The following is a 25,967-nucleotide window of genomic DNA, read 5'->3' as shown; positions in this document are numbered from 1 at the left end:
GTTAAAATAAGTAAAAAAAATATCGGTAACACTTTCTATGAAGCTTGCATCTATAACACACTATAAGCATCTATAATGCCCTATAAGCATCTATTGCATCTATAACGCCCATACTTTCCTATAATGTGTATTACAATGACTAACGGCTATGGCTGAAGACTGTGAAATAACACTGAACTGTCATTATGCATCTCTACAAAACTTCAGCAAAAGAAGTTGGCTATGATGCATTATGACATTTGACAGATAAACAGGCTAATGATGACATATTTATAATGCATAAATCCGTTTTAAATTGACGATGTATCATAAAGGCGATTATGAGGTGTTGTGAGGGCGTATACATGGTTATAATGAGTCTTACAATAACTTTTAGCTACACTTATAGGGTGTCATAGATGCTTATAGTGCGTCATAGATGCTTATAGGGTGTTATAGATGCAAGGTTCATAGAAAGTGTTTGCAAAATATCTCATTACCTGTCAAAAAGTGAGATAACTAACCTGTCCGTGTTGTCCATCAACGCAGTATTTCCTCTTTTCAGTCTTCAGTCACGGCCTGCTAAGGCATGTCAACATTAAACATTATTGTAATGACATTTAGGAATGCAACTGTATAAAATTTGCATCGATTTAGAAAGTATGAAATTTTTTTATTTTACTTTTACTTAAAATTCTGTCCCCAAATACAATGTGTTTATTCTGGAAATCCCACAACCCACCTGGCTCCCTGCTGGACATATGGTTCAAAACCACTGATACAGAGGCATGAAAATTAAATTGAGAATCGTGGCAGCTTTAACTTCCACTTTCAAGAAAACACACAACTGAGAAGTTGTATTCTCTCCACATCTCTCTCGCCTGCTGAAGTTTGACTTTCTTTCTCTCCCCCCAGGTCAGTTCCTCTGGGTGAACGGTTCGGTTTTCGGGGGTCCCTGGGTGCTGAGCCCCTGGCTGTGGGGGGGATCGGGCCCTTGCGGACTGGACATGGCTGTGTTCCTGCACCCGAAGCAGAGCGGGCGCTACACGGTTTGGCTGATAGAGCGCGAAAAGCCGCTGCTAGCCCTCCTCTCCACCGACACCCTACCACGCATCACGGGGTAAGTACTCGTCTAACACTCGCACCGTGGCCTGTCTGCTGAGCTTTAATGCACTTTGGTAAGACTGAATTTCAACTTTAACTTGGAATCGGAGCGAAGACAGAACTATGTATCTGAACAAACCAAATAGAAATTCAAAAATAATTTGACTCATCGTGGTATTAACATGAAAAGATTTAGCAATATGTAGTTGTACCTGTGTACCCATGTGTGAGTGTATGGATTTACACATATAAATATGTACGGAGGGCACAAATCTCCTCTAGAAGGACACTAAAGAATCTATCTATCTAAATTAATTCAATTCAATTTATTGTCATTGAATTAAGTGTGGGAAACCAGGGATGGACTGAAACAATTATTCGGGCCGGGAATTCAACTCCATCCCAGGCCGCCCCGTTCACGCAAACTGCCAATTTTCCGCACCACTAATGTTGTAGGCTAACCCTATTTGTTGATGCAATAGGTACCAGACTAACTATAAATTGTATATTGCCGAGAGATGTGATAATGTCATTTTTGGCGGGCACCCTTGCGCCGGGGGACACTGCGGCGAGAGTGCAAGTCACACCTCGTGTGGATTCTGAGAGCTCCGTTAACTCGTTCCCTCTTGCCACATTATCGCTGGTCAAGTTGGCTGTTCACAGCAGCCCAAAACGACTCTCGGCCTCGGGGAAATGTCCCATTGCCCCTGACGTGTGGTCCGTGTGTGTAGCAAACCCGTGAGCTCTCAAAGACTGAAATGTGTTGTGAGAGAAGGTAACCACTAAATTTAAAATAAATTCAAATCCACAAGTTGAGTGCAGTTGAAATGAAAGAAAATCACGACTTTATTCTCAGTTTATTCTTCCAACACAAGGTGCCCATCTGTCTTTGCAATGGACAACATTGCATTTTGATAACATCGTACACATCCAGTCCCGGTGTGTGTGTCTTCACCTCAGATGTATGCATGGCACAGTTTGTCTGCAAATGCACGTACAACCAAATAAACACTGCATTTCTGTGGTATAGTGAAAATGCCATGCACGAATGAGCGCAGCGTCCCAGGTGTGAGAGCATATAGGATGCATATATGTCAACAATCAAACAACCAGCGCCCGGCTGATATCGCTGTCCTCCACTTACCTTTCACTGAACGCTGTCCGCCGCACTTGTTTATAGTACCTCTTAGTGGCAGGCTGGAGCCCGCTCAGGTGGAACCGTGTGTGTATGTTCAGTCATCCGTGCCGGTGTTATAGAATTTTCCAACTCCCCCGCAGAATCTGACTCCCCTTCTGACTCTCCTTTGCGTCAACGGGTTAGGGGGTTTGGGGTTAGGTTAGGCTAACTCTTGACCATCCACCCACCCTAACCCGTTCCCGTAATGGGGAGTCAGATTCTGCAGAGTAGTCGAAAAATACTGTAACACCGGCAGGCCCATCAAGCGCCTCATCATGAATGCCGTGTTCTCAGCTCATGAGTCTTTGTGGCAGATTCTCAGTCAGAGCACGGCAGTCTATTGTTGACCCTCACCGGAGGGAAGGAGAACGTATGTAAACATCCCCGCGTTTCATTAGGGAACACGCACCACAGTCCCACAGACAAAAACTTTTGCAGGAAACTTATGGATTGACAGTGTTCTGCCGTTTCTAAAATGCACTGATTTGTGACATGGCCACCATACATTTTTTTGCCGTATTCGATTAGAAATGGTTAACGGGTAATTCTGGGGGGGAGGGATTGAATCAAGTGCAACTGGACTTGGTTATATATCCGTGAAGACGTTTCGCCTCTCATCCAAGAGGCTTCATCAGTGCGTGCCTTTCTGACTAGACCAAGCTTACTGACTAGACCAAAGGAATTGAATCAAGTCCAGTTGCACTTGATTCAATTCCTTTGGATAACTATGACCTGGATGAATGAGAACATTCACAGACATGTCTTATTTTCATAGTTTTTGCCCTTGTGCGTATCGGTTTTGATATTGTTTTACCCTTTGGCTTCATTTTGGAGATGTTTGACATTGGACTATCACTGGACACAACTTTACAATGGCGTCTTCAGGGGCAACATAACATAAACCTGTCCTTTAAACAACACTAAAAGCTTTAGTGTCTCAGACTGTGTACATAATTTCCCACTATCTTATTTCTTCTCCATTGCACTAGCTAGGTAGTGTATTGGTGGTTACTACTACCAGGGGTAAGTAGATGCTGATCATGTGCAGGATAATTAAAAACTTTTGGGGGGGGGGGGGGATTATACTTTGAAACACAAAATTAAAAGAAAATATCTTTGTTTGAATTTATAGTGTTAAAATACATGTAAATAATAATAATTATTATTATTATTAAAATACATGCAAATTAAAGAGTAATTAAACCCCAGACATTTTAGTGAGTTTTTCTGACACATACATGTTAAAAACCATGTAAAGGTTGAAAACATAGCAGGCTGGGCTTGGTACTCTGTGATGTTAGCATAGCAGGATAAAAATAGCTGCGAAAATAACATCAATAATGGGTTAATTGGATGTGGGCGTGCCAAAGAACCAGTATTCACAGAGTACCAAGACCATCCTGCTATGTTTTTAACCTTTACATGGTTTTTAACCTGTATGTTTCAGCAAACTCCCCAAAATGGTCCGGTGTTTAGTTACTCTTTGGGTGTAGATAAAAAAGCATGAATGAAAAGATATCATTTTACTGGACCTTAAAAGCCATAGACTTGACTCGGGCCCGATAAGCTTCGGTCTTGGACTCATCCCTGCCTTAAGACTCGGTCTGGACTTCGTCTCGCCCTGGGTGGTCCTGACAAAGAGGCTAGAAGGCTGGCATTCAGTGTGTTTTGGCAACGCCAGACAAGTCCCACACAAGCATTTTGTCTGCGAGACTGGGCTCTGAAGGAGACGGCGAACAATGGCACCCTGTTTGAATACCATTTAATATGGAGATAGCAGGAGAAGTGGGGGTGAAGGGGTTGGGGGGGGGTGCTGAAAAGAAGAGAGGCAGAGGGTAATCACAACACAGGTACTTCTTTTTGCAGCGTGGCCCTTGATCAGTCAGCAGTTAATGCAGGCTCATGACCTTCCTCTGTGCTTAATGTCTCATTAACGCGAGGTCTGCGCACCTCTTCTTCTGCAGCAATGCTCAGAAATGCGTGTCTCAGATTGGAGAGGCCGGGGTGACCATCCAACTTAAGGCGTAATATTCAGGCGGGCTCTCTCACGCTCCCTCTCTCTCCGCTTGTTATGCTCGTATAGATATGCCGCCACCGTTATTAGCACGGCTGTACGGTAGGTGTTTGGATTTGTTGCGCTGTGCGTGGGATGTGTGAACGCAGAGAGCAATTCTCTGCAGCCGTACGCGCCTGTATCTACAGATGTGTTTCAAGCCTTCTGTTCTTGTGATGTGTTAAGGGCATCGCACTCGTGTGAACGTTATATTCCTTATTTTTCTCTCTGTATCGCTGCCTCTCTTCGTCTCTCGGGGTGAGTCAGGGAATTTGTGACTTTGTGAGTCACCGCCTCGACACGTGCATTAGGGGGGGCCCCGTGTGTCTATGTATGCATGGGCACACGAGGGGAGGCGCTCCGTACATGTGTGGTGGATTCGACCGTGCGTCGTTTTGCGTGCTCCTCGTTTGCAGTCAGCAGCCGCAGTCCACCCACACTATCTCTCTCTCTCTCTCTCTGTTCTCCGAGAGCCTCGCTCGGCCAAACATCCAGCCCATTTCCCCTCCTGTGGGAGAACACTCCCATTACGAAAAGGAGAGGGAGAAAAATAAAGCAGGAGCAGCCACTCGTCGACATTAGAGGAGTCAGACGGCTTGCTAATTACCAACCTGTGCACTTGCCTTTGACTCGGTCATAACGCTAAGTTGTTAAAACTTCCGTCTTCGTGTGTTTGTGTCCTGCAAGTTTTGCGAGTTGAGTAGTTTATTCATTTTTTCCCCCCCTCAGAACAGTGAGTAAGTTTAAGCCAATCTCTGTTTGGAAATGACTCATAGTTCAGAGCGGAAACAATGGAGAACTCATCAGAGAGAGAAGATCACACAACCGTTCCCCGGGGAAAGAAAGAGTAATGTCGCAACCTTAGCGAGCGTCCCACAGAATGTTAGTTGGTCATTATTTCCATCAGCAGATTGTTCCTCACTGTAGTCATCTACTGTGAGGAATGTGTGTTAAAAAAAATTGTCAGTTTGCCAACAGTTACGCAAGAACTTTTTACCTAAATTGGAAACCGAGTCTTCCCGAGATTAAAGTCAGCGTATGTGAAATCTTCACCTTCACTTGGTCAGTCATCTCCTCAGAGGATATCGTGTGTGGATGTAGTATCCCGTATCCTCTCGTTTTCACCTGTTTTTAGCTCTGGGTGGTGAAATAGCTCTTCGACCACAAATCACACACGGTGCAAAACACGGCGGAGGAGATGCTACTTATTATAATGGTACTGTAGCATATCTGCCGGTAATGGTAGCTGTGTTTATGTTAGGCGTTACATCAGGGACAATTATCAACTCCCAAGTAAAGAAGCTAGCTGTTAAGAGACTTCTTTAAAAGAGAGGAAGAGGAGTGTCTACTCGTGAGATGCAGGCTGCAGATTGTTTTGGCCTGTGGCACAATAACTGGCCAGATTGGACTTGGGTTAGCATTACAATACTGTGTATCCCTGAAGCTAACGATTTTCAGCAAAGACACAGAATGCCCTGAGCTCCATCTGCCCTCCTCCTCATTATAACAACTTCAGGGTATAGGATGACGTGCCTTATCACCTGTGTGTGTGTGTGTGGTGGTTGGGCAGGTCATACATAAGTTATCTTTTAAACAAAAGTTACCCTTTTTTTAACTCCTTTCTCATAAATCATAGGCTGCTCTGGTTTCATCACCTGACTTCTTGGAAGAAGCTTATTTTCTTAGGCCCCCTTTACACTTGGTTTTAAAATGTGGTTTTTGGGATTGGATCACAAGTGGGCAGCGCTAAATACAAGTGTAAACGACCACCAAAACGTTTTGTGAACCGGTTACTCAAACCACTTGCCGAGGTGGTCTGCGCCGCATTTGACCACATGTCTTTTGTAGTGTAAATGCTAATGCGTCCTGATGCGTCCCCGACAAGGACATAACAGGAAATCTTCTTCTTCTGAGTAACGAAATCTGATCACAAGTGGTCAGCAGTACACATTTGGAGATGCATGATAGACACAGGTGTAAACGGCGATGTGTCTCGCTGTCCACTTGTGAGCCGATCACCCAAAACGCATTTTAAAACCAAGTGTAAACAGGGTCTTAGTGTGTCCAACACCAGAGCTTCCAGAGATACCGTTCAGACAGTGCCACAATGAAAGACTGAATGAGACAAGCAGAGGAGTGTGTGTGTACTTGATGTCTCATGTACTGCTACTGTACAGCATCAGGAGAGTCAGATGTTAACAGCCGGATGCCCTTACCCTCAGGCAGTTAGTTACCCCCCACTGTTACCTCCTATCTGTGTGTGCTGTCTCTCTCACTCATGCATATGACGTGTTGCTTCACCCTTTGTAAGTCTGCAGAAGTTCTCCACCCACCCCACCCCCTAGACACAGCCACACACACAGCACAAAAATACACACATAACTCACATGTACTGTACATTTGCAAACAGAGGGTGGCTGGTACGGCCCTAGTGCCATGTGTCTGTAATTTTCCCTCTCCAGGTAATGCCCCACCTCCTGTGGAACTGCTGATTGAGCCCAGGTGACCCCAATTCCTCATCAGCTGGGTATATACCTTGGAGAGAGACACCCAACAGTGCCAGTGGGCTATTGTTGGCAGCCAGAGTGAGAGAGAGACAGCCAGTGGGCCATTGTTGTCAACCAGAGAGCGAGCTCTTGTGTCAGTACTCTATACTCCTTGAGAAGGAGGCTGAAACCTGTTAGTGTTCTTGGTTCTTGGTTTCTTTCTTTTTGATCTGAGTTTTTGTTATCTAAGCCTGGATACTTAAGAGCCAGTATCTTCAGTTGCCTTTTCTTATTGTATATAGGGTTAGTTTTTGTTAATGAATCTATTTGTTTTTACACCAGGTTCCGCCTCTCACCTTTCTTATTCCCCCGGGACACTTTTATTTTCTTTGTTACTTCCTCTCATCCCCTGCACCTTTAACAGGGAACGTAACAAATGGGGGGCTCGTCCGGGATTTGTCTAGGGGGATGATTTTCGCTTTGGGTGCGAGAGGTCCCGGGTTCAAATCTCGGATGAGCCCCCTTTTGTTAAATCCCTCGGTCTAGTGAGGGACAACAACTAGTGCACTGGGTAACAGTGAGGTGAGGGTGCAACACAGTGAGACTGGTAAACGTATAAATATAATATAAATATTAACTTAAACATCATGACAGGACAAGGGAACCGAACGGTTGCCAGAACAACAAACTACTAATAAAAGTAACCCCCCCCCCTTGACAGTGCTCAAAAGCACCAAACCTAAATACAGAGGGAGGCAACCGCTCCTAACCTAGTGTGTATAACAGGAGGTAAGCTACGTGATGGGGTGTATGCCCATGGGCATCTTACCTTGATCCCCTTGCCCAAAAGAATTAAACAAACTAAAGGCTAAACATAACTCAAAATACTCAAGATTGAAACAATGCAAAACTTAACTGAAACCTGGCCAGACTTGACAAACACAAAGTAGCTACAGAGACAAAGACATCAACACAAGGTAGCTACAGAACACTAACTACAATCACACACAAACTAAACTAGTTGGCCAGGGAACTGAAGACACGTGGGGGTTTAAATAGTAGACTGCAAAGCTGATGGAAATTGGTTGATTGGTTGACTGGTTGATTAGGTGATGAGGAGCACCTGGCGGATACCTGAATGTAGAATGAGAATGACGGTTAGATACAGAAGGGAACACAAAACAACTATATGGACACGGATACACGGTGGCCGTAACAGCTGCCATTTGGTGACCGCGTGCATCTTAAGTCTGCACCCCAATTCATCACAGTAATGCTAGACATTTTACTAGCACACAAAGCCACCTAGTGTGGGAGAAGGCATCAAGGGATGACAAGTGCTATATGTCACCTCGGCACAGAATGACACTCCAGTTTCAGGACTTATGCATAGACCTAGTGCATATGCCATGTGGGGGTGTTCCAGGAAGCATCAAAGGAAGCCAGTGATAATGTAAAATGGGAGTGTGACATCAGAAGAGACAATTCCAGCTTACATATCGAAGACATCATAGGAAAGGGATATCTATGATCACAATCTCCTATGGCAGAAAAATAATTGCAGCACGAGGGTATCGTGAGGAATTTTGAAAAGGACAGCTTTAAAGCAAGTCAGTAAAATGAAAGTGGCTGGCTGGTTTGTGGTACAGCATAGTGTACTGCAGTGTTAATATTAGTGTAAAGATCATTCAACCCACGTAAAAGATATATTTGCTTGCATTAGGTCTCATTTGACGATGATGAAACTGCATGTTCGCTGGCTAACAAAGTTGTGGAAAGACCAGATGAGGAAAAATAAGGAAGGCCATTTCAATAGAGTTCATTAGAGCTAAATCGTAATGAATATTGGGATGAGCATTAGGGACTGTTGGTTAGCACTAAATCACTGATGATTTTGGGTTTAGAATAATAAAGGTATATAACCCTTGTCAGACAACAGGGTCATTCTCATCACAGACTTTAAAAATTATCCGCCCCCATATGTTCCAGAGTTGGCCTCAACACCCACTGAAAGTGTACATGTACAGTGGCCCAGTGGTTAACGCTGTTGCCTCACAGCAAGAAGGTCCTGGGTTCGAACCCCAGGCCGTCCCGGCTCCTTTCTGTGTGGAGTTTGCATGTTCTCCCCGTGTCTGCGTGGGTCTCCTCTGGGTGCTCCGGTTTCCTCCCACCATCAAAAAGACATGTATGTTAGGGTTAATACTCCTGTCTGTGCCCCTGAGCAAGGCAATGGAAAGAAGAGCTGGAGTTGGTCCCCGGGTGCGGCAGCTACCCACTGCTCCTATACAATATGATGGGTTAAATGCAGAAGACACATTTCGTTGTAACCTGTAAAATGGCAAAGTAAAGTGGCTTTCTTCTGTCTTAATACTCCTGTCTGTGCCCCTGACCAATGCCATGACAAAGAACTGGAGTTGGTCCACTGTTTCTGCTGTGTCTATAGAGGACGGGTTAAATGCAGAGTAGGGGTGTCACGATATACCGGTATTGATGATAACCGTGATATTTAAAAAAAATGAAATACTGATATGCAAATAATACACATGATATCGCGTAAATAACCCACGGCCTCATAAATCAATTCCATTTTTCCATTCTTGCTTTGTCTCCCTCCCACAACCCCGAACCTCAACTCGACCCACACACCAGACATGACGCCGAGACGCAGTAACTAGCTAGTGTGGCGATTGTCCAAAGTATGTTGTTACAAATAATACGAAATATGTTTCCCGTGTTGCCTCCAGCTTGGTTGGGCATCCCTACAGATGCAATTGGCCGTGTCTGCGGGTGGGGAGCCAGATGTGGGTATGTGTCCTGGTCACTGCACTCCCACCTCCTCTGGTGGGTCGGGGCTCCTGTTCAGGGGGGAGGGGGAACTGGAGGGAATAGCGTGATCCTCCTATGAGCTACGTCCCCCTGGCGAAACTCCTCACTGTCAGGTGAAAAGAAGCGGCTGGCGACTCCACATGTATCGGAGGAGGCATGTGGTAGTCTGCAGCCCTTCCCGGCTCGGCAGAGCGGGTGGAGCAGTGACCGCGACAACTCGGGGAAACGGTAATTGGCCAAGAACAATTGGGGAGAAAAATCAACAAACAAAAAAAATTGTTTCCGGCTATCAGTCCGTTTTCACTCACATCCACACGCCCACCAGTCTTGCCAACCAGTGATATGGTTCTGATTTACCCACTTTTGGAAAGACCGGCCCCCTACGGTCCTTTATGAATCAGACAAATTATGGCGACTGATGCCAGCAAGTAAAGAGCAGGGAGAAGTCAGCCTGCCCAGGCCTTTGTGCTGTGTAAAGTCAGCATTTGTTGTCTATTCACATGTGTGTCCCCTTGAAAAATCATCTCCTCTAGGATCCGACAGCTAAACATCTCCGGAGATTGGACAACAGCTTAATAATCACATGCCACAGAAACCGTGAGTCGGCGAAAGGCAGGTGACCACTTGTCTTTTATGTATTTTTCTCTTTGCTAAAGCTTTGAGGATTTGTGGGTTAACTGAACTGAGCTGCAGTTGGGAATACTTCCTCGGTTGGGGTTTTGTTTGTTGGATAACCGGGGGATCCCAAAGTGCAGTATATTTACTTTATAAACTCAACTGAATTATATGGTACTCTTTTCCTTCCCCTTTGCGCTAATATAATCTTTGAAAATTGACTGATAGTGTGGTTGACTTTATTTAAATTGTGTTTCATTCCCCTGCCTTGCAATTAATTTGTTTGTGTTGTAGTGAAATAACCAGGGGCCATGTGTATTCTGAATGCATGCATCCTTTGTGGGGTTTGACACTGACTCAGACTGGTTTAAACTTGGTCAAACCGCCACACTAGCTAGCTACTACCAGAGTGTGTAGCTACTACTGCCGTGCAAAATCGTGTCATGAAAAATGGAGGGAAAAAAATGATGTAAGGACATGGTCAGTGGACATTAAATCCCAGTATATCAGAGTGGTTAGTTGTCAGCCAGCGGCACGGTGGCGCAGTGGTTAGCGCGGTCGACTCACAGCAAGAAGGTCCAGGGTTCGAACTCCGGGGTAGTCCAACCTTGGGGGTTGTCCCGGGTCATCCTCTGTGTGGAGTTTGCATGTTCTCTCCGTGTCTGCGTGGGTTTCCTCCGGGTGCTCCGGTTTCCTCTCACAGTCCAAAGACATGTAGGTCAGGTAAATCGGCCGTACTAAATTGTCCCTAGGTGTGAGTGTGTGTGTGTGTGAGCCCTGTGTGGTGGCCTGGCGGCCTGTCCAGGGTGTCTCCCCACAACCCTGAGAGCAGGATAAGCGGTTCGGATAATGAATGGATAGTTGTCAGCCTGTGGTCTCACACACAGACTGTGGCCCCTGCTCCCTGCCAGTGGTTTTGTTTCAGTTGACATTGTATTGATGGCAGATGCTGGGCCTTGTTTACCGGTTCATCTGCTTGCACTATCGATTAAGTGTAATTGTTCTTTTATTACGCTTTTGTACAGTTACACACGCTCCACCTCCCTACACTCGTATTTTGAGTGTAAGTCACTTGCCAAAACGGACAATAAACAAAGTTAAAGATGAATTTGACCAATAACATTATTGCTTTATCTATAGATACCATTATTGTGAATTCTTTTGGCCATGATAACCGTGTAGTAAACATCTAATATCGTGACAGCCCTAATGAAGAGAATGAATTTCATTGTATGTACAGTGACAATATCTTCTTTTCTTCTTCGTCTTCTTCAAAAAAGCCTTCCTTGTATTTTCATACTGAACAATGGCCAATTACTGCCCTGGTTATGTAATTGAGTGAAAATATTCACAAAGACCTCCTCTTCATCAGGTCCCCACCATGTGGAATCAGAATGCTCTCAGTAGGCATATCTCAAGTTTTGTCAGGTCCATCAGTTGTAGAACCAGTGTACTGACAAAGTTTGTCCTTGAAATTCAAGTTACATGGCGCTCTAAACACCCTCGGCATCCTGGCATCTCTCGGCAACAACCAATTCTCTGCTCATCCGAGGCTCTGCGAGGGGGGAAAAAGGGACATTGAAATAAAAGGGGGTCACAATGTTGTGCCACTGCGCTATATAGTTGGGTTCATTTGTAGTGACAGATACAGTAATAGTAGGAAAGGGACTAAATACTCAAGCCGTAGCTGAACACAACTACGTTCTTGCTACTCTTAACTATTAACTGGTTAATGTCTGGCTGGTCTGGCTGAGTGTTTGCATGATATAATCAAATATCCTCTCCGTGGATAAGTCACCATTAGTACTGTTAAGAATCTTACACGTCTGAAATCTCCTCACAGGGTTGCAACAAGGTCGGAGTTGTGTTCTGTCTTTACGCAGCACCTATGTGTGTACCCATGACCTCCATACCCTACTAAATGTCACATACATAAGTTTGTACTCTGCATACTCCTGTGTGTATGCATGTACATATATGTACACTTGGATGATTCTTTAAATTGCAGGCCATTCATTATGCAGAAACAACCAAATAATTTGAGTACAACAGATGTAACTGAACCACGATGACTGGTAATTATAATTATAATTAATTATATCTGTAGTTTCCTTGTCATTACAATGTGCTGTTGAACAGGGCCGCTGCTAGCCATTTGGGTGCCCTAAGTGTAATTGCCCCCCCCCAAAAAAAGCACACACACACACACACACACACACACACAGAACAAGTCTTAGTATAAATACATTAATCAAAAAATTATGTATGCGTATCATTATTATTATTCAAACCTGATAAAATTAGCAAAACCTTTTATTTTACACTTACATTCATACAGGAAATGAAAACATGATTAATAGGCTTCAACTTAACCAAGACCTTATATTCCTTGATCTAAACAAAACATCATCCATGATATATCAATTTAAAATGTATACAAACCGATATAAAAAGCTGTTGCAAAAAGACATTTCAGTTGTCTTCCAAATACTACTACTATTCAAAAAAAATTACCCAGAAATGCTTAACTAATGCTTCATAGGGTGTAGTTATTATAAAGTGTTACCAATCAGGGTAACAGAAACCAAATGTGCAATTGCATTCAGCAACAATTATCCATCCATCCATCCATCCATTATCCAAACAGCTTATCCTGCTCTTGTGGCAGGATGAGGGAAAACACAGGAGACGAAGGCGAGTTTGAACTGTATTCCTCAGCTCCAAAACCAAACTGAAACAGGAACAACCCTGCACCAGAGAGCCCGGGAACGTAAACCACGCCCCCAGCTCACAGCCCTGCTGGGTGAGAGGCACAGCCCCTAGTGTCCGCCGGGTCGCGGGGATGCTGGAGCCTATCCCTGCAGTCACTGGGCGGCAGGCGGGGAGACACCCTGGACAGGCCACCAAGCCATCACACAGGGCCAACACACACACACACACACACACACACACACACACACACACACACACACACACACACACACATTCATACCTAGGAACAATTTAATATGGCCGATTCACCTGACCTACATGTCTTTGGACTGTGGGAGGAAACCAGAGCACCCGGAGGAAACCCATGCAAACTCCACACAGAGGATGACCTTGACGACCCCCAAGGTTGGACTACCCCGGGGCTCGAACCCAGGAACTTCTTGCTGTGAGGCGACTGCGCTAACCACTGTGCCACTGTGCTGGGTAGCACGGTGGCACAACGGTGGCAGCAGCAGTTATATACATAGATAAATAGTTGTAATAGAGCAGAAGCTTCTGTAGTAGTGCATTCTTCTGTGCAACTCTGCTACTGCTACTACAATAACAAGAGGAACAAGAACAGTACAGTACCAGCACATTGACAGGAGGTGGAGCTGGAGGTGGCAGAGTTGAAGATGCTAAGATTTTCATTGGGAGTGACGAAGAAGGACAGGAGTAGGAACGAGTATATTAGAAGGACCGTTCAGGTTGGATGGTTTGGAGACAAAGCAAGAGAGGCAAGATTGAGATGGCTTGGACCTGTGTGGAGGAGAGATGCTGGGTATATTGGGAGAAGGATGCTGAATATGGAGCTGCCAGGGAAGAGGAAAGCCAAAGAGGAGGTTTATGGCTGTGGCGAGGCAGGACCTGCAGGTGGCTGGTGTGACAGAGGAAGATGCAGAGGACAGGAAGAGATGGAAACGGATGATCCGGTGTGGCGCCCCCCCCCCTAATGGGAGCAGCTGAAAGTAATAGTAGTAGTACTAACTATGCTACAGGATGTAATTGTTGTGATGTGCTACTTAGAGGGAGCTCACACGTTTTTAACGCCTATAAAGCAGCACTGTGTAGTCACCTAATGGATTGTAAAATGAAGCAGATAGAATCCAGCTACCACAGGAAAGTTTATTATACATCTGCATGAATAACGTTACTCTTCTAACCGCATCAGCTGGTTCACCGCCATTGCTGCTGCTCTCTCACCATAAGATATACGGGCTCGCATGCAATTCTCTCTGAACCCGTCAGGGCCGTGTTACCATCGGGCTCGAGTTTGTGGTGTCTGGACAGGCGTGAACCACGGAGATTGGGGGGGGGGGGGGGGGGCATCATAATTCATTTTATTATTTTGAGCAATTATGTATATCTTGTATTGCCTATCGTGGTTTAATGGTGCCTTGTTGTAGTTGTGCTTCATCTTAAATGTAAATTATTCATCATTATGATGATTATGATGATTGTTAGGCTGCTCTGGTGCCCCTTCTGGCACTCGGTGCCCTACGCACCATGTGTGTGTGTGTGTGTGTGTGTGTGTACAAAGCGGCAGCGCTGCTGCTGAATATAATCTATGTTAAACACTACATGAGATAAATTCACAAATTACATTATGCCCAACACAAGTGTTTTGAACCCCTGGTGTTGTAGGGGTAATTAGCTGGTGAACTTGAATATTTGGTGAGTATTGAATGTCCTGCCGTCTTTACTTTGGTTATGTAGCGCATTCACTCGGGTTACTCAATTATTACTGTGTTTATGAATGGCCTATAATTGAAAGGATCAACTACATTTGTACGGAGGTAAAGTTGTTGTTTTAATGTGCATGCTGTGTCAACACGTTTCCTCTAGAGGGACAGTAAATAATCTATTAAACCCTGTCAACACTCTTTAAAAAACTCTTTGTGAATCAGTGTTGACAGCGCCTCTACCTCGCAGCGAGTCTCTTTCCTCCGTGTGGCCCGTTTCAGGTCCTCCCGCATGTAAAAACGAAGCGAGAGTGAGACGGACGCGTTCGTCCCGGACAGATCATATCACAAATCCTCCGCTACCCAATTAAGCGCTCGCCAGCGCCGACCTCCGGCTCTCCCACCGCGGCTCCTGCAGCTCCTCGGCGTGCGGCAGCCTCATCGCTCTGCAGCCGGGAGCCCCGCCAGCAGCCCGGGCCGCAGCCGGCCTGCCTCATTTGTTGGATGGATCTTCAGAAACTCTGCTTTTGGTTGTTGTTACTGTGCGCTGAGGTGACCATTTGTCCCGCGTTACGATGTGCCGCACGGCATTCTGACCCCCTTACCCCACATCCCACACATGACCAGCCGCGTTTTGGAGCAAAATAACAAAAGTATGTGTCTCCCCCGTTTCAACATTAGAGATAAACTGTGGCGTTTCAGCTTTGAATGTTCAGGTTTGATTATCATCCAATAATAATTTCCGACAGTCTCTGCTGAGACATCGCCACTCTCTCACATCGCGGAGTTTGATTGTTCATAAATTAACTCCAAAAACACAGACGAGGCACATTGTTTACCGTTGGTCATGCCTATTAATAACCTATCTCATAATCTGTTATTCCAGCACGATATATACTTGTTGTACGGCCATGGTGTGCAATAGTATGACCCGTAAACATTATATCAAACATGTATACATTTTTGCATTGGTAACCTATAGAAAGTGGACGTTATAAATCTGTCCTAGGCAGTGTTGGGAGGGTTACTTTTAAAATGTATTCCGCTACCGATTACAGAATACACGTCATGAAATGCAGTTTGTAACGTATTCTGTTAGATCGCTCAATGTGAGTAACGTATTCTAAATACTCTGGATTACTTTAATATTTTCTTACATTTTGTGTAACAGTGTATGTAGCATTAACACAATACTACTTACTTGAGTAGACTATTCTGTTTCTTCTATTGTATGAACTGGCTCAATGCATTTGTGTCACCTTGGCTATATATTAACAAAGGCTAGAAGAGTATGTAAACACAAAAGAGCTATGTTTTTTTATCTGGTTAAAAAAAAAAGAAAAGAACTTTTCAAGTCCTTTTCTTTATTTCCATAGCTGTTAGAATGAAAAACCTTAGACAAAGATGAAAATATAGCATACTGTTCTACTGAATTTACTGTTGCACTAACATTTAGGTGTCACTTTCACTGCATTTTGTGTCGCAATCCTCTTAAAATAAGAATGGCACCAAAGAAAAAACATTTACTAAGTAATCCATTAATTTCAAGAATGTAACTGTATTCTGATTACCATACATTTAAATTGTAACTGTATTCGAATACAGTCACTCATATTTTGTATTCTAAATACGTAACGCCATTACATGTACGCCGTTACTCCCCAACTCTGGTCCTTGGGCATCCAGGTGGCATAGCGGTCTATTCCGTTGCCTACCAACACGGGGATCGGCGGTTCGAATCCCTGTGTTTCCTCCGGCTTGGTCGGGTGTCCCGACAGACACAATTGGCCGTGTCTGTGGGTGGGAAGCCGGCTGTGGGTGTGTGTCCTGGTTGCTGCACTAGCGCCTCCTCTGGTCGGTCGGGGCGCTTGTTCAGGGGCGAGGGGTAACTGGGGGAATAGCGTGATCCTTCCACACACTACATCCCCCTGGTGAAACTCCTCACTGTCAGGTGAAAAGAAGCAGCTGGCGACTCCACATGTATGGGAGGAGGCATGTGGTAGTCTGCAGCCCTCCCCGGATCGGCGGAGGGGGTGGAGCAGCGACCGGGATGGCTCGCAAGAGCGGGGTAATTGGCCGGATACAATTGGGAAGAAAAAGGGGGGGGGTATATCCTGCAAATCTTAGTATTTGTCTTGTATTTGGACTGTTTGCATCTGCTCACAGTACTGAACCCCCTCAGAAGCCATGTTATCTGGTAGACTGAGGAGACTTATTGATGAGACATTTACTGGTTCGTCGTGTGAAAGTTGGTTTGTGTGTGTTGCTCTTGTTTAGTTATGTACCCACAGTAAGCTCAGTTATTCATATTGCATTATAAATACAGCAACCACATTGTCATGTGACTTGTGCGTTCCTCTAGTATGCTCAGTAACACACTTGTTGTACCTTTTTTTAGCCATATTACTGCAGTCAGCAAAACGGGTGCTTTAATGAGTTATGGGGTATTTAGTGATGTGAATAGTGATAAATAGAGTGAATCCCATCAGAGAAAAGGGGGGGGGGATCGTCAGCTCTGCCACACAAGCAGAAGAGAGGAAGACGTGCATTGTGGGGGGTTAGTCAGTCAGGGTAGCGACGAGGGAGAGCATGTTTATTTATTACTTCTCTCGCTCCGCATACCCCAGGCCACGGAGACTGGCTCCCCAAAACCCCTCACACCTTCATCTTGTTCCTCTTGTGCCGTACGTAAATAAAACTCCCCTTAGCATCGGCCACTGCTGTTAAATTTAAACTGCTGCGTCCTTTTTTCTGGAACTTTCCGCAGAGAGGGGGTAGACAGCGGTGTTGTGTTCAAAGATGAATAGATTAACAAAGATATTAGAAGAAAACTTTTCCCTCTGCAGACTACCTTGTTTTGCACAGGTAGTGCCTGGTATTCAACAAGCTATCTAATAACACAAGGTCAGCTTTGGTCCCCCTGTGGGTCAGTAGATCCTTTAGTTGTGCCCCGTGTTTCCCATGTGTGAAACACGAGGAAAACTCAACATAACCGACTGACCCAGGGTCATCCATTGGCCTGTGAATGGGAATGCTAAAGGACTAATATGACAGGGTGAGAAGTGTGGTCATTGTAAGCGGTGACCAGAAATCATCAATAATGTCAAAATTACCCCCGCTAATTGTAGTGTTTTTGTCCGTTTGAATAATTCTTACACAGTGGGTCACTGTGATTAACTTTCAATCTCACACACTGTTTTTGGGGGGGTTTCCCCCTTTTTCTCACCAATTACCCAACTCTTCCCAGTCGCTGTTCTGCCCTCTCTGCCAATCCAGGGAGGCCAATATTTTTTTTCCTAGGATGAATCCGGAAAGTTCCTGCCCTCAGGTGCTAGGATTGGCCAGATCTGCCTGTCAGTCAACTTTCCGGGTTCATCATAGGAAAAAAATATTCGCTTACCGTACACACACAGTTAAGTTGGTACAGTTAGCTTGGTTGCAAATGTGGCTAATTGCTAACAGTTAGCTAGCAAATGTGGCTAGGGTTAGGGTTGTTGCGCGTTCGCATCGGCCTTGACTGACAGGCAGGTCTGGCCAATCCTAGCGCCTGAGGGCGGGAACTTTCCGGATTCATCCTAGGAAAAAAATATTCACATCTTGGGAGGGCTGCAGACTACCCCATGCCTCTGCCGATACATGTAGAGTCGCCAGCAGCTTCTTTTCACCTGACAATGAGGAGCTTCGCCAGGGGGACGTAGCACATGGGAGGATCACGTTATTCCCCCCAGTTCCCCCTCCCCCCCAAACAGGTCCCCCGACTGACCAGAGGAGGCGCTAGTGCAGCAGCCAGGACACATACCCACATCTGGCTTCCCACCCCCGGACACAGCCAATTGTGTCTGTAGGGACAGCCGACCAAGCCGGAGGTAATGCGAGGATTTGAGCCAGCGATCCCCGTGTTGGTAGGCAATAGACCACTACGCTACCCAGACGCCCTCACACACTCTTCCGTCTCATCAAAGTGTGATGATGTTATCTCTGTAGTGTTTTGGAGAGACTTCTGGATGAGAATTCATAAAAACTAGAAGATATCTCAGGAACAAGATTTTCGAGCCTCATATATACACTTACGGAAAATCTCCTGACAACACTGGATGGGTCGGATGCTTGTCGTTCCCCTCGCTCTCTCATCTCTCTGCTCTCCCCCTTAACAGACAAGTTACATAAGGCACCACACTTCTTATTATTTTTTCTCTTTTCAGAGACCTACCTTCTCTCTTATCTACGAACCTCTAATCACATTTCCCAACATTGCCTCGTACACCCCTGACTGCTGAAAACGAGAAAAAACAGGAAGGGGAAATTTGGGAAAGGCGATGGTGGCATTTTTTTTTCCTTTATGGCAGGTTTGAATATCCAATGTCACCTTCAGCAAAGGCACGGTGACATTTAGATCTCAGACATTAAAAGCCTGGCACTTAAGCCTTTTGCTGTGATATGTAGTTTGCATCTATGTAAACGGCGAGTTCGAGACAGCCCCCCCCCCCCTCCCGGCCTGTGATGTAAGAGTATCTCACGGGTGGGCAAGGGAGTGGACGACTCTCTCACTTCAAAAAGTTAGTGAAGAAAGTAGCTTTACAAGTATAAAAGTCGAACCGAAATGTGAATTAAAATGGCATCTACTGTCTGTACAGCAGCTTTAAGAGCGCTGCATAAATTAATATCCTCAATCCTGCAGGAGCTGATATAGCTTCTGTAGGGAGGAACGGATCCTGCTGCCTGTTGGCTTATGTTTTTTTGGGGGGGGGCATTTTCCATCTTTATTGGATGGTGATAGATAGGGCATGACATGCAGCAAAGGGCCCGGGCTGGATTTGAACCCAGGCCTGTGCGGTAAGGACTCAGCTTTATGTGGTACCACTCTACCAGACGAGCCATCGGGACGCCCCGATTGGCTCAGTGTTGGTAGTCGAGTCACTAAATCTTTGAGTCCCCACTGTCCCCACAAGTCCCAGTCCCCAAAGAACAGTCCGAGTTGAGTCCGAGTCAAGTCCCCGTTACCTGAGTCCGAGTTCGAGTCTGAGTCATCAAGGTTGAGTCTGAGTCGAGTTCCAAGATGGGCTCCAGTGCTCCACTCTGGCCCCGTGAAAAGCTGACATACAACTAAAAAAGGTCTACGTTCAACAAAAATGACACAGCTGTCACCGTCACAAAGGGAGTTTATTTACCAAATTCAATAACGTGACGGTATTAACACAGCTATCAATATCTTATGCCAAACTATCAGGGCCAATTACAAAAAACTAACAAGAACAAAGAAACAGTCTTTATCAGTTAACAAGTCTGAGTCCTCATCTCCAACTTCTGAGTCCGAATGCAGTCAGTGCTCGAGTCCAAGTCGAGTCACGAGTCCTGAAAATCAGGACTCGAGTACTACAACCCTAGATTGGCTTATGTTTTGTTGGGTAAATGACGCACACTGTTGAGGCCTAAGTGATGGTTAGACATGTCCAAATATACAAAACCATAGAGTTGAAAGAGCCTGGGCTTTTTCACATATTATTTTTTAATTATATCCAGGCACATTACCTCGTGAAAACTACAACCAAGCTGCAATACGTGTGCCAGCTGAACGGCTGCGGTTGTTTATGTGTAGATATCTGACTCCAACTCATGCAGTGGTTGTTTTCTTCAATGACATTTTAGGATTTTTGACCTCATGCAGTCGCATAACAGGTTCTTTGTGGTGGCTATCTCCTGGAAGAGGATGGTCTGGTCTTTGCAGGTGGAGGAATCCAAGTATGTTGGTGTCTTATTCCCGAGTGATGGGGGGGGGGGGAAAGGATGGAGAGATTGACTGACACTTGGCTGCATTGTGGTTCTGGTGCTGGACTGCGGTGGCAAAAAGAGAGCCGAACCACAAAGCAAAGCTCTGACGAGGCAGAGCTAGAGGAAACTGATGGATGGAGGGATGGGTGGCTGGATAGATGGATGGATGGATGGTTGCAGAACCTTTTTAATGGGCAGCATTGAGCGGAGAATTACTCCCAACATGAGAGCGAGACATAACAAAAATAATGAGCACAATTGAAAACCCGTGACAACAGACGTACATGGCTTTGTGGCTTGGTTTGAGTTTGATGTACGGTGGTTTGTCTCAGTGTGCTCCACGCCATGTGTGCAGCCCCCCAGGTTTGAATCCCGCCTTTACTGCACTCTCATCTCTTGTGTTCTCTGCTTACCTTTCTTCACCGGGGTTACAGTGACAAATGATGAAATTCTGGCAAATAGTTATTTGCTTTTTTTTTTCTTTTCTTTGCACAGCCTGCTGAGATAAGCCTCTGTGTGCCATCTGCATGCAAACATGAATGCACACCAGAGAAACACAACAGTTTGTTATTCATTCGTGCATACACCAAAGAGTGAAACACTCTCCAGCAGATGTGCTGTGTATCAAACCTGTGCACCAGCGAGGCACCTTTGGCCTGAAATTACATATTGCACACTCAGCCAGGGTAATTCTACATTTCTCTACCCATCTCCAAGTCTTCTATGGACTTTACTCACCGAAAGGTCGGACAGCCCGGTACTCAGGACTGTGTGGGTTTTTGCAGGTTGGAAGAAAGGCCTGAGGGTGTATGTACAGTCCGGTCTTTTTCTAGTGTACTTCAGTAGATACCCTGCCCTCCCACTGTCCAGGGCGACTACAACCCCCACATTTGCTGGCACTTTAAAGATGTATAATCGCCTCCAGACGGGCCGTACACCAGTCAGCGTTACCGTCTGGCAGGAAAGGTACATGGGTCATTTGTGCTGACCTGGAGCGCTGCCACACAGCAGCAGCCTCTGATGGAGATGAAGGACTTCTCTCTGGCACGCTGGGGATTTGCAGCTGTATTCACACCCGTACTTACAGCCTGGTTTCAGGATTTCCAGAGGGATTTTTATCAAAGAGTCACAGACCGATAATTCGCAGCGTTTGGTTCGTCAGAGTATAACTATCAATGTCAAGAACGCACTCTTCTCTTGCTGTAATCTGTATTTTTTTCTTTAAAACAAATCTATCTTACAGAAGAGGCATAGTAGAGAGCAATGTCAAGGCAAACAGGGGTCCACCGAATGGCCGCTTTGGCAAAGCGTCGAAATATGATGTAGGTACCTTCAGCGTCTGTATAGAGACCCAGCAAATGTTCCTTCGACTCTACTGTGCGATATCCATCCATCCATTATCCAAGCCGCTTATCCTAACCAGGTTCGCGGGGATGCTGGAGCCTATCCCAGTAGTCACTGGGCGGCGGGCGGGGAGACACCCTGGACAGGCCACCACACACCTGATCTGACTGTTACTGACATGCAGGTTAGGTAGTGGTTAAGTCTCGGGTTAAGATTAGAGAGTGTCAGTTTAACTGACCAAGTACTATGTTTGCACACTAGGAATTTGACAAGGTATGTTGCCGTCAGTCACACACACACACATCATATATATATATGTATGTATGTATATATATATATGTGTGTGTGTGTGTGTGTATGTGTATGTGTGTGTGTGTGTGTGTGTGTGTGTGTGTGTGTGTGTGTGTGTGTGTGTGCACGCCCTCTGATGGCCTGGCAGCCTGTTCAGGGTGCCTCCCCGCCTGCTGCCCAATGACTGCTGGGATAGGCTCCAGCATCCCCACGACCCTGAAAGCAGGATAAGCGGTTTGGGTAATGGATGGATGGATATGTGTGTGTGTGTGTGTGTACCATTAATTTAAAAAGTTACAAAATGAGGAAATGGTGTTAGTGCTGTTTCAAGTATGAGTAATATTCAAGCTGTATTCTAATAAAGGGTTATAATTAGGGGTAAGGTATGCTGAGTTTAGGTTTCTACACAGACGCCAGATGGTACACTGCATGTCATGTATGTATATGACGCCGAGAATGGGCTCGGTTTTCATACAGGGGCTGCATCCGTTGACAGTTGTCGATCCGACCATGGTGTGTGTGTTCAAAGTTAACGTTTCCATTTAGTTGAGTCATGTACCATCTCAAAGGTGGATGGCGGACAGATGGTTGCTCCTTCCTCTTGAGGGTTTCTTCGCCACGAGTCGCTGCCGCTTGAGTCGCACCCACACATATGTTCACTCTCTGCAAGCACTCAGCGGCTCCTTCGCCACCAGGTCACTGGTGCCGATACCAAGCCATCCTCTCAGGCTGCTGCCAAAGCACCCGTGTGTGTGTGTGTGTGTGTGTGTGTGTGCATATATATATATATATATATACTGGCCACTTTATTAGGTACACCTTGCTAGTACCGGGTTGGACCCCCTTTTGCCTTCAGAACTGCCTTAATCCTTTGTGGCATAGATTCAACAAGGTACTGGAAACATTCCTCAGAGAGTTTGGTCCACATTGACATGATAGCATCACGCAGTTGCTGCAGATTTGTCGGCTGCACATCCATGATGCGAATCTCCCGGTCCACCACATCCCAAAGGTGCTCTATTGGATTGAGATCTGGTGACTGTGGAGGCCATTTGAGTACAGTGAACTCATTGTCATGTTCAAGAAACCAGTCTGAGATGATTCGAGCTTTATGACATGGCACGTTATCCTGCTGGAAGTAGCCATCAGAAGATGGGAACACTGTGGTCATAAAGGGATGGACATGGTCAGCAACAATACTCAGGTAGGCTATGGCATTGACACGATGCTCAATTGGTACTAAGGGGCCCAAAGTGTGCCAAGAAAATATCCCCCACACCATTACACCACCACCACCAGCCTGAACCGTTGATACAAGGCAGGATGGATCCATGCTTCCATGTTGTTGATGCCAAATTCTGACCCTACCATCCGAATGTCACAGCAGAAATCGAGACTCATCAGACCAGGCAACGTTTTTCCAATCTTCTATTGTCCAATTTTGGTGAGCCTGTGCGAATTGTAGCCTCAGTTTCCTGTTCTTAGCTGACAGGAGTGGCACCCGGTGTGGTCTTCTGCTGCTGTAGCCCATCTGCCTCAAGGTTCGACGTGTTGTGCGTTCAGAGATGCTCTTCTGCATACCTCGGTTGTAATGAGTGGTTATTTGAGTTACTGTTGCCTTTCTGTCAGCTCGAACCAGTCTGGCCATTCTCCTCTGACCTCTGGCATCAACAAGACATTTTCGCCCGCAGAACTGCCGCTCACTGGATATTTTCTCTTTTTCGGACCATTCTCTGTAAATCCAAGAGATGGTTGTGCGTGAAAATCCCAGTAGATCAGCAGTTTCTGAAATACTCAGACCAGCCCGTCTGGCACCAACAACCATGCCACGTTCAAAGTCACTTAAATCACCTTTCTTCCCCATTCTGATGCTCGGTTGGAACTGCAGCAGATCGTCTTGACCATGTCTACATGCCTAAATGCATTGAGTTGCTGCCATGTGATTGGCTGATTAGAAATTTGCGTTAACGAGCAGTTGGACAGGTGTGCCTAATAAAGTGGCCGGTGAGTGTATATATATTTATATATGTGTGTGTGTGTGTGTGTGTGTGTATACTGTGTGTGTATATACTATATATATATATATATATATATATATATATATACACACACACACGCACACACTGTGTGTGTATGTATGTATGTATGTATGTATGTATATGTACATATATATGTATATATGTATACGGTGTGTGAGTGTGTGTGTGTGTGTGTGTATATATATATATATATATATATATATATACACACACACACACAGTTATTTCCACTTTCTGTGGCGTATAAAAGATTTACTCTTAAGTTCATGAGCTTATGCCAAAGACCTCTTGCACACTGGCAGCAAGCTGTCGTTAGATTTAAAAATCACAGCCCGCTATTTTCCTGTAGATGTCTGAGGACGGGAATCGCAGTCGGCGTGACATCGTCTGGATAACTTGATTTATTCAAATCCTGACATTTTCTCCTCGCTCGCACATCACACTGGTTTGACGGCTCTTAAAGCAGCGGAACAATGGTTATTCTGAAGAGCGTTGTTGTCATAAGATCATGGTACCTCTTCTGAGATATGAAAATACCCAAATATCTTCAGGATCATCACAGACTGCTCTTGTTGTTATCACAGCTCGGGTTCAGGTAGACGCTTCACCCCTTCTTTCTTTTTTTTAGATTTCTGTCTTTGCAGCAGGTTGACCTCCTCCCTTGTGTTTCACTTTATCATCATTTTACCTGACCGGCAGAGGTTACGGCGCCGCTTATCATCTGGAAAAATGGCAACGAAGTGAAACCACCTCGGCTATTACCTGTCATCTCCTGAAGCCAAACTATTCAGACAACAGCCTCCAACCACCACGGTGAAAATATTTCAGTATTCACAAACCCAGTCTATGCAAGGCCGCCGACCTCACGCCCAAACATAATGACCTAATGCGAACTAGAAATGCACAAGGTCCACAACGTGAGCAGTCATTATTTATACACAGACAATGCAAATTAATTGGCAAGGTTGTACGATCAGTTATATGTAAGAGGCAATTTAATAACACCGCCATTTCCCAGGCTATAGCTTCTATGTCATTCACAGCCATGCAGTAGGTCCTTAGCTATTGTACATGCAAGGATAACTTGCAGGGAAACAACAGACAGCCATTTTTGCCACTGCACTGATTTCTGTTTAAAGAGGTGGGTTTATGAGCGCATGACTGTGGTGAACATCTTGTATTTTCCCATTACCAATCTCTTTCTTTTTTTTTTATCACTTCAGTGTGTGAGCATTAGTTTGCATTGGGAGTGACGAAGAAGGACAGGATTAGGAACGAGTATATCAGAGGGACAGCTCAGGTTGGACGGCTTGGAGACAAAGCAAGAGAGGCAAGATTGAGATGGCTTGGACATGTGTGGAGGGAGAGATGCTGGGTATATTGGGAGAAGGATGCTGAGTATGGAGCTGCCAGGGAAGAGGAAAAGAGGAAGGCCAAAGAGGAGGTTTATGGATGTGGTGAGGGAGGACATGCAGGTGGCTGGTGTGACAGAGGAAGATGCAGAGGACAGGAAGCGATGGAAACGGATGATCCGCTGTGGCGCCCCCTAACGGGAGCAGCCGAGAGTAGTAGTAGCAGTAGTAGTAGTAGTGTGAGCATTGTCCCATAATGTACTTATAGTTCTGTACATGTGTGCTTCGTCCGTTGCTCTGCAAAGTCCTGTGGTTACAAGGGTCACTCACGGAAAGATGAGAGAGAATTATTTCCGGGGGGATCCGGGTGGCATAGCAGTCTATTCCGTTGCCTACCAACATGGGGATCAGCAGTTCGAATCCCCGTGTTACCTCCGGCTTGGTCAGGTGTCCCTACAGACATAATTGGCCGTGTCTGCAGGTGGGAAGCTGGATGTGG

General features: G+C 45.5%; 1 protein-coding gene across 1 annotated transcript in view; it reads left to right on the top strand.

The window, feature by feature from the left end:
- The window catches only part of alk (ALK receptor tyrosine kinase), a 580,497-nt gene that overhangs the window by 362,212 nt on the left and 192,318 nt on the right, over positions 1–25,967 (top strand). Inside the window, exon 4 of the mRNA XM_056296340.1 lies at positions 895–1,099. Coding sequence (XP_056152315.1) covers positions 895–1,099 — 205 coding nt within the window. The remainder of the gene's footprint in view (positions 1–894; positions 1,100–25,967) is intronic.

The sequence above is a fragment of the Lampris incognitus genome, chromosome 16 (genome assembly GCF_029633865.1).
Source record: "Lampris incognitus isolate fLamInc1 chromosome 16, fLamInc1.hap2, whole genome shotgun sequence".
Taxonomy (NCBI): Eukaryota; Metazoa; Chordata; class Actinopteri; order Lampriformes; family Lampridae; genus Lampris; species Lampris incognitus.
This window is presented reverse-complemented; position numbering and strand designations above follow the sequence as displayed.